This window comes from Sciurus vulgaris (genome assembly GCF_902686455.1).
Source record: "Sciurus vulgaris genome assembly, chromosome: 8".
Lineage (NCBI taxonomy): Eukaryota > Metazoa > Chordata > Mammalia > Rodentia > Sciuridae > Sciurus > Sciurus vulgaris.
The window spans coordinates 1,507,315-1,520,219 of NC_136468.1; the positions used below are offsets into that span (position 1 = coordinate 1,507,315).

The 12,905-nt window shown below is 51.8% G+C and overlaps 1 protein-coding gene across 1 annotated transcript in view; it reads right to left on the reverse strand.

Annotated features, from left to right (window-relative positions):
• UBE3C (ubiquitin protein ligase E3C) overlaps window positions 1–12,905 on the reverse strand; it is a 92,722-nt gene that overhangs the window by 56,463 nt on the left and 23,354 nt on the right. The window contains exons 5-10 of the mRNA XM_079150687.1: window positions 12,637–12,752; window positions 8,184–8,341; window positions 5,783–5,936; window positions 5,164–5,384; window positions 4,053–4,204; window positions 743–930 (exon numbers count right to left, since the gene is read on the reverse strand). Of these exons, the coding sequence (XP_079006813.1) occupies window positions 743–930; window positions 4,053–4,204; window positions 5,164–5,384; window positions 5,783–5,936; window positions 8,184–8,341; window positions 12,637–12,752 (989 nt within the window). The remainder of the gene's footprint in view (window positions 1–742; window positions 931–4,052; window positions 4,205–5,163; window positions 5,385–5,782; window positions 5,937–8,183; window positions 8,342–12,636; window positions 12,753–12,905) is intronic.

The window sequence follows — 12,905 nt, forward strand, 5'->3', positions numbered from 1 at the left end:
CTCTCCCCCTCGTGGCCGCAGGGGGCGCTCCCGCCAGCACCACCCATGCATGCCATGTCATTCCAAAGCTGATGCTCCTTTCTCTCCGTCCTCGACAGAGAATGCTTTTCTGGTCTACACGACCTGTTTAACTGTGCGTGTGACAGGCTGGCATGTCACAGAGACAGAACTCTGTGGGGAGAGGGGCATCTGCACAGGACCCATCGACTGACAGGCAGTGCTTTCTGCAGTCTGCCTGCACAACATGAGTACAACTGCTACTGCGGCTCTGCACCGCACCCACCGCTGTCACTCCAAATGGAAAGCAGTAGTTACTGTTTAGACTATCTAAGCCCAAACAGCCACATTCCAAAACTTGTGCACTTTGTTTAGTCCCAACCAAAAGTTTATCTCAAAGCCTTGCAAAACAAACACTTTCTTACTAAACTGCCAAGGGCAACCTGATAAAAAGGGTGCTATGAAAACAGCCCAGAAAGAAATGTGATATGCTGGCTCTGTCACAAAGGTATGCGTCCAACTTTCAAGACAGGTAGCCTGGTCTAAACTCTCCTTTGCAGGTGTTACAGAATCAGAAGGGACTTGGTTTGTTAATGGACCACCTATAGGGCCAGGAAAGAGTCCAACAGTATTAGTTGGTTTGGAAAAGAAGAAACACGTTCCGTTTCCTATGCAGCTGAACTGATGGGGGCTGCACCATGGCCATGACATGCTCGCTCTGCACATGGACCCCAGGGAGACCTGCCTGACTTTGGGCACCATCATGCGGTGCTGCACCATCAGTGTGTGGCAGATGGAGGCCATCCTGGTGAAGACCTCCTCGCTGGCCGAGTCCCTCCACACCAGGTTCAGCAGGGCGCTGGTCTGCTGCTTCGTGTCCAGCTTCTTCAGACACTCCTCAGTGATGTACGGGGCAGAGACTCTGCCGTCCTCCTGAAACACACACAAGCCCAGCTGAGCAGAGGGCACTGCTAGAACTCTCCTCCCCCAAATACCTGGCTTTCCAGGAGGAAACGCAGAAAAGGTGCATCTGGGACCACGCAGCCTGTCAAGGTCGCTGCTGACGCCATTCTACACGCCAGATAACACGAGACTCGCACGTTTGGTTTTTGCCTGCCAACATGACTGCTTTCAGTATTTACTTTTTGGGGAGGCGGGCCACAGGGAATTTAAACCAGGGTGCTTAATCACTAAGCCACATCCATAGCCCTTTTTGTTTTGAGACAGGGTCTCACTAAGTTGCTTAGGGTCTAAGTTGCTGAGGCTGGCCTCAAAATGGCAATGCTCCTGCCTCAGTCTCAAGTCACTGGGATCACAGGCGTGTACCACCATGACCAGCTCAGTATTTACATTTTATGAAAAATTCATTTCATACATTGTAGACTGAGTGGTACTGCAACAGCAAACATGGTGAATCCATATTACCATCTGAGGGCATTTCCATTTTAAATTATCAGAGTGATTAATTTAAACAAGTGAAAATATTAAACAACTTGAAAAAAAAAAAAATCAAAGGACATTCATGGTAAATCTAGCGTTCACTATCTCAGTGGTTCACTGAAGGAAGCCTTGGGTGAACACACAGCTCACTTGGATGAGGTACTCCCAAAGGTTCCGGCCCCCTGCAGAACAGCTGGGCACAGGCACACCTGAGCAGGAATGCTCAGGACTGAGCAGAGCCGGCTGCACGGCCTGGACACGTCGACACAGGCGAGTCACAGCTCCTACGATACCTTGCCAGATCTAACGCTGCTTTAGAGTAAAAGCTGTGAACCCCACCTGTTAACCTGGATCTGTAAGGTGCACACAACACAGATCACAAACAATACATCAGCACTGCTGTTTCAGAGTGTACCACATTGAAATCAATCATACACACACGTGAACAGATCACACAGAAACCTAAGGACAAGAAAGCTCATACAGGGCAAACTGACCCACAAGAACCTCAGACAACCAAGTCAGGTCACCTGGAACAGGACATAGCAGACCTGGCTAGAAACAGAGGAGGACTTAGCTCACAGTGGGCCACTGGTCCTCCACCCCAACATGGCCAGCAAAGAAGGGACAAGACCCCAGGCAGGGGAATGAGGACGAGATTGGGTAAAGCACAAGGCCACATGGTTAAAAGGCCCCAGACCCTCAGGTAGTGAAGACAACAACATTTCCCACAGATGCAAACAAGAAAGAGACGGGAAGAAAGAGCTTCCATCTGGCAACGTCCACCCCAGGAGGACGTGTCTGCTACTTCCCCAGCTAACAGAGCCCACGCCCTCCTCTTTACACGGGCAGGGGATATGCTGTTTACACAGATGTGTACTTTCATAGATTCTGTGGAAGGTGATTTAAAAATCTGCTCTTTTAAAAACAAAAATCTTACCTATATTCCATCTACAGACCCCACTCTTTAGTGGACTATACAATAAAACTCATATTTTGGTGTACAGTTCTGAGTCTTGACAGATGAGACAGTACCAGTGTCCACAAAAACACTGCGTTCCACCTCCTTGTAAACAACTGTCTGCCAGCCGTGACCCTGGCAGTGACCCAAGTGCTGCCACTCCCCGCAGACAGAGGAAGCTATCTGATACAGGATGGTGCTGACCCACCCTCACGTCAGCAGACACTGAAGTCCTACTTCACCTGGAAAACCCAGACCACTCTCATGTACAATACTGATCAAAACTCCAGAACAACAAAAAATATAGCCACCTGTGACAGCCATACCTCAAGCCATTTCAGTTAGGAGGAGAAGACAGCAGCAGACTCACACCTAAGCAAACACACCGGTTTTATGCCTGTATATACGATTACAAAGCCTTTTATTACTTGAAGATATTTAGTACACTCTTAACAGTGAAAAAGATTTAGGGGGGCTGGGGTACACTGCTCAGCTGTGGAGCCTGGGCTCCATCCCCAACATCAGGGAAAAAAAGGGACGCTTACAGATGATATGACAATGTGCTGAAGCACAATCTGAAGGAAGTCTCACACACGTGCACGGAATCGGCAGGGCTCACGCTGCTGACTGCACCTCTCTCACTGCAGCACGGCGTTCACCTTGTGGCCCAACAACCTCACTTCCAGGGAACGGTTCACCTTGTGGCCCAACAACCTCACTTCCAAGGAACGGTTCACCTTGTGGCCCAATGACCTCACTTCCGGGCAACGGTTCACCTTGTGGCCCAACAACCTCACTTCCGGGCAATGGTTCACCTTGTGGCCCAACAACCTCACTTCCAGGGAACGGTTCACCTTGTGGCCCAACAACCTCACTTCCAAGGAACGGTTCACCTTGTGGCCCAACGACCTCACTTCCGGGCAACGGTTCACCTTGTGGCCCAACAACCTCACTTCCGGGCAATGGTTCACCTTGTGGCCCAACAACCTCACTTCCGGGCAATGGTTCACCTTGTGGCCCAACAACCTCACTTCCAGGGAACGGTTCACCTTGTGGCCCAACAACCTCACTTCCAAGGAACGGTTCACCTTGTGGCCCAACGACCTCACTTCCGGGCAACGGTTCACCTTGTGGCCCAACAACCTCACTTCCGGGCAATGGTTCACCTTGTGGCCCAACAACCTCACTTCCGGGCAACGGTTCACCTTGTGGCCCAACAACCTCACTTCCGGGCAACGGTTCACCTTGGGGCCCAACAACCTCACTTCCAGGGAACGGTTCACCTTGTGGCCCAACAACCTCACTTCCAAGGAACGGTTCACCTTGTGGCCCAACGACCTCACTTCCGGGCAACGGTTCACCTTGTGGCCCAACAACCTCACTTCCGGGCAACGGTTCACCTTGGGGCCCAACGACCTCACTTCTGGGCAACGGTTCACCTTGTGGCCCAACGACCTCACTTCTGGGCAACGCTTCCTGAGCAACAATCAACACACAGTGACCCGACCTTACTAAGATTAAGCTACGCACCTCCGTCACCACACAGGCACACAGAGAAAAGCACACAAGGTGGTGGGTGTGAGGCGAGCCTGGCTCGTGGCTGAAAGCCAGGTTCAGGAAGCCAGAGTCCCGGGGGCCTCAGAGCTGGGCTTACGGGGCTGGCGGGCTTGTCGGCCTCTGCGCTCTCGTCCTCGGAGTCGCTAGTGGAGTCGTGGGAGCTGGCGCTGGCAGGGGAGGCAGGTAGCTGGGAGAGGAACGTCTGGAGCACTTGCAGGTACACCAGCAGGCCCTCCTCAGAGAGCAGCCCTTGTGAAACAAGCAGGACAGTTCCAGTTAGTGTCGCTGTGGAGGGAAACCAGGTGGGACTTCCCTCACACCAGGAGGCATTTCACCCAGAGCCCAGTGTTTGAAATTCCAGCTGCGCTTTGCTATGAAACAGATTTGGTCCTTGTGCCAGCACATCTGAAACTCTCAGGTGTCCTGAAAGCCAAGAGGGTCTCGGGGTGCTCGAGGAGCCCCTTTTGAAAGATGACGCCTGGACTCATGCTGACAAGGTGATGGGGGGGTCAGGGGGCCTCCAGAGCCTACGCTCCACCCACAGGTACCAGGGCGCACAGAGGCAGTGTGCCCTCCCCATGCCCTTGCCTGATGCGTCTCTGCTTCTGGCTGTCCATCTGTGTCCTTTGTAGCGGCTGGCAGACATTAGACATGCTGCCTGAGTTCTGTGAGCTGCTTACAAACTACAGGCCTAAGGAGGGACTGAGGGACTTCGGTTGCTGTGGATCGGCTGGAAGCTCAGGTGACAACCCACCACGTGCACACACGGTCTGAAGCTGGGGAGGGCTGGCAGGACCAAGTCCTCCCCACCTGCAGGGAGACTGTCAGAACTGAGCTGATTACAGGCCACCCAGCTGCGTTCACTGTGAGCAGGAAACCAGCCTGCCTTTCCTAGGTCTCTGCACCAACGGTGCGTGCCTACAGGTGTTAAAATCTCCTAGGGGCAAGCCTTCTGATTCTCCAACGGGCACATTAGAAATGCCACGTGCATGGTGGCTCTCAACACAGGCCTCGCAGAACACAGGCTGAAAGACCAGCTGCTCCTGCTGTGCCTGGAGACCGCCCCAGGGACATACAGGTGCACCCTCCCAGGCCCCGCCCAGGAAGCCGTCTCTACCACGTGACACTTGCCACAATGCGGCCTTCCCTGGTCATCTGCTCACGCTACCTAGGTAGAGTTGAGGTAAGACGTATCTTGTACTTCATACCCAGGTAATTCTCGCCAACAGTCAGAACAAAATAGAACAGCCACGGCGCTCCAGCACTCCTGCTCGGGCGTCTACCCTCCCGTGACAGCAGGGCACTCAGAAAGGGCTCGTAAGGGAAAACGGTCTGTGCGTCTGCTAATGCCGGCACGACGAAGCGGAAAATCTGATCTGTGAAAGGTGCTGCCAGAAACTCCTCTGTGAAGGCGGAGAAAACTTGCTGCCTGAAAGGGAAAGGAAAGCTCTCGTGACGTCCAGGCAGTGGCTGCAACTAGCTCTCAGAACCCCTTCCAAACGGAGGCGCTACTTTCTCAGCTAATCCAGGTGCCATGGGCTATCAACGAGATCAAGCTGAAGTCAAATCTGACCTGCGTCTCCTCTGTTCAGGGAGCTCTACCACGTCTTGACGCTGCTGGAAGCCGGACATAACCGGGCCATCAGAATCACAGAATCATAGCAGGTGGCAGGCCGAACAGAACACACCACGACCTTTTCTCATGAACAAGCCACACTGACAGAGTAAGAATCTAACTTTCAAAGTTGTATTCAAAGCTGCACCCCATGGACAGGTCGGCCAGAGTGCCGCAAGAGGACAATGCCCTGCCACCGCCCCCTCACCCACCTTGCACCTTCTGGGCAGGAGCTGTAGGTAAAGTGCAACGGTTTTAGGACATTCTCCAGCAATACTTTTGCTATAGGAACTCGAGATAAATCAGAATATTCAATACTTGATGGAAGCTTGCTGTTAATCAACAAATAGAGAGACCTATAATACCCTAGAAGAAAGGAAAAACATTTAAAATGAATACTTTTTCTTAAACAAAAGTTTTATTTATTTTTTGGCCAGTCCTGGGGTGGAACCCATGCCCTTGTACACACGAGCCAAGTGCTCTACCACTGAGCGACATTCCCAGCCCTTCTTAGTTTTTATTCTGAGACAGTGTCTCACTAAGTTGCTGGCCTCAAACTCATGATCGTCCTCCCTCAGGGTCCCAAGCAGCTGGGATTACAAGTGTGCATCACTATGCCCAGCAGGCCTTACTTTAAGACCACGACACAGAGTTAATTAACATGAATTCCTTGATACTGCAGTCACCTAGCCAGTGATCAAGTCTCCCACTGTCTCATATTTGTTTAGCGAGCTTCTTGAATCTAGCTCCTAACGAGGCTGGCGCTCTGAGCTGTCTCCTGGGCACCGCGGTACTCAATTAGAGTTAGGGTTCCTTAGTGTCGCCTTGAACTCTTGGGTTTAGACGTATTGCTATGCCTCAATCCACTGCAGCTGTCACTCTCAGGGATCCTCAAACTGTCCTGTGGCCACTGGAAGCACTCTGCTCTCTGGTGGACAGGATGCCCCCATCCTGACTCCCTCGTCTTGAGGGTGACCTGCAATCTCCAGGGTCTCTAAGGTCTTTTTAGAGGAAATGATCCATGTGGAGACCACAAATTGGGTACCAAGGAAGTTAACTGGTTTACAGGCCACTAACACCTAAGCAGAAGTAACTGTCGGGACCATTACCAAATTTTCCTTTCTAAGCATCTGATGGATTTCTAGTTGCACATTAATGGTTCTTTTAGAAATAGCTGCCTGCTCTTGTACAACACCAAGGGCAATGTGCGGGCGTGATCTGAGAGCACACAGGAGGCACAGTCCGCTCAGGTGTCTGGCTACTTTTCAGTAGCAGTCTTACACAGCCTCGCCCTGAGCTCCGACCACTGAACTCAGTGCTGCGCCACCAGACCTGCTTCATGACCACCCTGACTCTAACCGGCGGACACTGGTTACCAGTGACATCAAAAGGAAGCCTGAAAGCTCATTTCCTGTAAAACTTAAAAGACATAAGAATTTCTTTTAAAGAAAACACAGCAGGACTTTAACACTGCCACGCTGTGTTCTGAACAGATGAACTGATGGCAGGACTAGATGAAAAGCTCTCAGTGTGCAAAGGTATCAAAGCGCAGCTCACACTTAACAACATAAGCTATAGTTACCAAGTAGGAGGTTCAAACTTCACAGAACTAGTCAGGAAATACTGTATTAAAACAATTAAAACAGCAGCCACCAAAGACGACGCCAGAAGTAGCACTTGCAGTGCAAGATTTTTAAGCATTTCCTATTTTTAGACACATTTCAAATGGTGTATGTTTCTAGGTTATCTTCCCTACAATTTCAGGAAACAAGAAAAATAAAATTCTCATTGAATGCTTATCCTTAAGTTGATATTTTTAATAATATGTCAATTCACACAAAGCACCAATTCTAACATTTTTAAAAAAATCAAATTCCAATTCATCTTTAATTAATTAGGGGCTTCTCTACATTTTTAACATAGAGGGAAGAAAAAAAAAAAGAGCGCAAGGCACTCATGCTTCCACCACAGCCCTGGCTCCGGGACCTCGAGCTTCTCTGGCGGCTCCCGAGGCACTGGCTTCCCAGCAGTGAGGACGCTGGGACGGAGGTTTTCTTAATTTCACTCTACGGCTCAATTCGCAGTAAGAGTCTAGCGTCTTACTTATCATCACAGTCTTCTCCAGGACTGTGCTGCTCACTTGTCCCTGGAGGAATCTCAGAGACATCATTCCACTCTCTGGGATGCGCTCTAAGGACAGCGCCAGCATGGACACTGAGTGTCAACTGCCGCATTCTTGGGGAGGGTCACCTCCTGGGGTGCAGGCCCCCTGGCAGCCTGCTAGTGCACAGCAGGTCCCCTCTCCCCCACTGGGGTCGAGGGGAGCAACGGGGCGCTTGCCCGCTCGGTTCTGAAGACCCAGCAGCTCCGCGAGGACGCAGATCCTGGGTCCAGGTGCCAGGACGATTTGTGAAAGCAGATGTAGCCCTTCCACATTCCCAGGTCAAAACCGAGCCAGTAAACAGCGTCAACACACCCCGCATGGTTCAGAGTGGCAGCACTGTGCAGGGAACATGGGCCTGCCTCCCGCGGCTCTGGTGCTGCAGGGAGCGGTGGCACAAGCCCCCAGAAGCACTGTGCAGAGGCCGACCCCAGGTCCGACCCCCTGCTCACCATTGTGGACCATGTAGTGCAGAATCTGCTCGATGACTGAGGCCACGTAGCCAGCGTCCCCTAAGACGGGCAGGTAAGTGCTCTCCGAGGAGAAGACCTCAAGCATCCTCATTGGCAGAGCAGCATTCAGGCTGTCGTCATTACAGCTCTGCAGCAGCCTGCAAAATGGAAACGCATTCACACAGCTGCGGAGTGGCGATGTCCCCAGAGCCCCCCAGATTCCTCTCGGCCACTATGAGTGAGCAGCTGGGTCGCTCTGTTAGTGCCAGAGTATCTCTGAAGACAGGCAAGACTCAGCCAGGAAGGGATCAACACTCAGACTTTGCTTTTGGTGCTGGGGACCTTTACTACTGAGCCACACCCCAACCCGTTTCAGTTTTTGGGACAGGGTCTGGTTAAGGTGCCCAGGCCAACCTCCAACTTGTTATACGCCTGTTCAGGCTCCTGGGGCTGGATTACAGGCCTGTGCTTCCATGCCTGGTGTTACTGGCATTTTAAAAAGAGTCTTTACTATGCAACAGTATGTGGGCATTAGTTTTATAGAGATGAAAAATGCACAACCCCAGAGGGAGAAACAGATGAGAGCAAGTGGGGAGAACGCAAACACAGGGAGAAGCATTATAACCCATAGACAGGCCAGGAGGAGCTGCCTCATGACCCCAGGGAGTGCTCTCTCTGAGGGCATGGCTTCTCCTGCAAAGGTGCCTGCTGGCTGCCCACGCCGGAGGGACCCCTGTAGCACAGATAGCACTTTCTGGCCCTGTGCCACCTAGGCCCTAGTCCCTTCATATGAGTAGAGCAGGGCACAAGGAAAGGTTCCACTGTCACAAAAATGAGTCTTATTTAAAAATAGATTCATGCTTTTTTAAAAAATCTAACTCTATGGAGCCACAATTTATACACACCACTCTGTATCCATTTAAAGTGGGTGCATCCTTCACTGGACAAACTGACCCACCGCCCCCCAAAGTTGCTCTCAGTGCCTCCAGAAGATCCTCCCTCCACCTTTTCCCTGTGGCTACAAGGCTGCACTTCCTGCTCTCTCCCGTGGACGGTCACACGCTGCACTTCCTGCTCTCTCCTGTGGACGGTCACATGCTGCACTTCCTGCTCTCTCCGTGGACAGTCACATGAGGTGGTGCCGAGCATCTCTCTGTGGTGCCTCCTAAGCTGATCCTTGCGCGTGCCAAGCAGTGGTCTACTGACGGGAAGAGCATGGCTGGAGGACACTCACAAGACAGACGGCTAGCTCCAGAGGGCAGTGGACACTCAGGGCGAACCTGTGTGGACTGGGCCTCACTTCTCTTGGTAATCCAGGGCATGCAGCAGCTCCACATTTAACTTTGAAAGAGATCACTGAACTTGTAACAGAGGCAACAGAGTCGCCAGTGCTCCGCATTGGAATGCTTGGTACCAAAGGCCACACCAGCATGCAGGTTGTCACTGTGACCCACCTCCCTGACCACTAGTCATGGTATTTTCATGTGCATGTTAGTCGTTCAGATGTCTCCTTTTCAAAAGTCTCTGCTTAACACTGGGTCGTCTGCCCCTGACGATGAGGTAAGCTGGCCTCTCCCCTTTCTGAGCCCACCCTGTCCCAGCCACTCGGAGGCACCGCTCCAGCAATGCTCCCCCGGTGCCATCAGGTCCCCTCCCCAGGCAGGCTGCCAGTGGCACTGCCCTCTGAACTGCAGACTGAAACCCGGCCTGGCCTCACTCCCGCTCTCCAGGCCAGCGGTGCTGTGAGGGACGTGAAGCCCGACAGGCCAAAGGCAAGCCACAGGGGGCCGTGCCCAGCTCTGCCTAGGTGCTGCTCAACCACAGACAGCAGCGGACCTGCAGGCAACAGGCTGAGCCCACGGGCCTCTACCAGGTAGAGAATGCAAACGCCCTGGAGCCGCAACCTCGCTGGTCCCTCACTGAGGAGGGCCACATTTATCAAGAGTCCGACTTCTCCCTGGGGAAACTGGTATCACCTGACAGTCTAAGTTCAGCCATAAACTGACCAGCAGCACCTGGTCCAGAGCCGTCTGTCCTCCCAGGACAGTGGGCTCAGGCTCCAACCTGGCCTTTTGCCCCTCCTCTCAAGCTTCCTTCTGTGGGGCAAGCCCAGGGCCTGTTCTCCTCTTCTGCACAAGGCTCTCAGCCTGTCCAGTTTTATAACGCTCTCATCTTTAATGCCATCACAGCCTTCAGCCAGCAGTGTTGCCCTTGGCAGTCACCTCCTGGCGGGACTGCAGGGCCCCAGGAGGCACGGCTGTGCCCTCACTCTGCTGCAGTCATTACGGTAGCCAGCGTTTCCGGGGAAGCACACTGGAGTCATGGGGGAGACAACACAGGCACTGTGTGGTCACCGAGACTGTTTTTAAAAGAGAGGGAAAGCTGTACAATATGTTGTGACGGTGACCCAAGCAGGCCTGGGTGCCGACAGTGCCCTTTCGGGGTGAAGGGACTACCAGGACGGCCAGAGAGGATTCTTGGCCGCCCCAGCACCGCTTTCATAGGTCAGTCGAGACAACGTGCTTTGCAGGATGGCCTCCTGTGAGAGAAGCTGGGAAGCCCTGGAAGCGAGGTGTCACTGTGCAACTGACCGCAGTGGCTCAGCCGACACCAGGAGGCGGCAGTGAGCGCTCAGGGGTCACCCTTCTACTCTTCTGTATGAAATTTCCCCAAAAAACCTTCAAGGAGAGAGAGCGAGGTTCAGGGCGTGTTACCGCGCCCCGCTCGGGCCCCGCAGCTCCTCTGCGCTCCAGCAGAGCCCAGCTGCTCCACAACGCCCCACCAGACCCGAGGCTCTGTGCTGGCTCCCACCCCAGATGGGGGACCGGCACGGCTACTGCCACCCTGGCCTCCAAGGCACCTTGCTACTAGACTGTCCAGAAAGGCCACCCAAAGTTCATGAGCCCCTCTCCTCCTCAGCCTCCCACAAACTTGCTTACCTTTTTTGTATTTTACTTATTTATCTCTATTTTGGTTTTCTAGATTAGACAGAACCCAAGAAGAACAAGAATCCCTGCTTGCTGCAGCTGTACCCTCAGTGCTGAGAACTGCCTGGCACCTAGTAGGAACTCCATGAATCCTTTTTTTTGGTACCGGGAATGAACCCAGGGCACTTAAATACTCAGTCACATCCCCAGTCCCCCATTTTTAAATTTTGAGGCAGGGTCTTGCTAAGTGGCTGAGAGTCTCTCTAAGTTGCTGAGGCTGGTCTTGACTTTGTGAGCCTCTGGCTTCAACCTTCCAAATTGCTGGGCTAACAGGCATGTGCCACTGTGCCCACCTAAATTCTTAAGAAAGGACTGATCAGTCAATCCTAATGTTGTTTCCAGTAGAGACTGATGTAAAAAGAAATGTAAATAAGGTAAATATTCATTAGCTTTTAAAAATTAATCTTTATTTTCAAAATAAATTTACTGATTTAAGTGGGTAAGTAGCTGCTTATAAGATGAATGGTGGTATCACGTGAAACTGACCCAGAAAACCTGAATTTTAAGAATCTGTACACGATGCACACCTAGATGCAGCTGAGATGACAGCCCCCAGTGACATCTGGAACATGAGTGCCTGGGGAATCTTCTGAGGCTGGGGGAGACCAAGAGCAGGCCCAGAAGACAGTGCGCTCGCTGTCTGCTCATGCAGTGGAAACTGAAGTCCCAGGAAGCAGGACACACACTTAGACCCACTCAACCCTCCAACCTCCTTGGTTTACAACAAACAGTGGATCTAGTAACTCTAGTGCCAACCTAGACAGTCACAGGGCAGTACAAAGTTCAAGTCCTCTGATCTCAGCACTGTACTGACCCATTCCACCTAACCCGAAGAGACGTGGCACCAACTCTGACCTACCTGTTCACACAAACTTCTCTTTCGGGGGGGGGGGGGGGGGGGGGGGAGTACTGGGGTCCAATCCAGGGCCTTGTGCCCACTGAGCATGTGCTACCACTGAGCCAACCCAACCCGTACGTCATCCACTCTTACAGAGGCATCTGATCTTCTAAATGAGAAGCTCTACTTCTTTCTTATTCTCCAGTCCACATATCCTTGGGCAGTTCCCGACCTGCTGAGTTCATTCACAGATGAGGGAGAGCCTGACGAAGACAACTTCTCAGGAACTGAATCTGGTAGAGGACCTTAGGGAAGAAATCACCCTTGCACCAGAGTCCTCTCAGCTGGCTGGTCACTCACGGGCAACTCAGAGGCTCAGCACTTCACAAGATAGTTCCAGGGAATCCTTGCAAGAAAATGCTATTTGGAAGGTAGTTGTATCTGTGTTTTAATTTCTGTCTTACAGACCAGAATTACCTAGAGCAATACCTAAGACTGTTCCACAGTCCTCCCACCAAAACAAACAAACAAACAAACAAACAAAACCATGGAAAGCCACTGTCTCAGAATTTGAAAATCAAACTTAAGGTGACCAGTACTGGTCAGGTTGCTAACCGGGACAGTTTACCTGCAACAGAGGCTCATGAGCCTCTTTATCTGAAATAAGCATGTTGGTCTCTCAGATCCATCCAGCTGCTTGATAAACAGGGAGCTGTGTTTAATTAAGTTCTGATACAGCCATATCTAGAATAACAAAACACACAAAATGTAATTCTCAAGCCGTAAGAGTTAAATGTTTGCCGATTTCCATAGTAGTAACACACACTTAGACCTACTAAAAATCCGATAAGTAAGCTTTCTAAGTTTGGCTTTACCTTTGGTACTTGCATTTTCCAC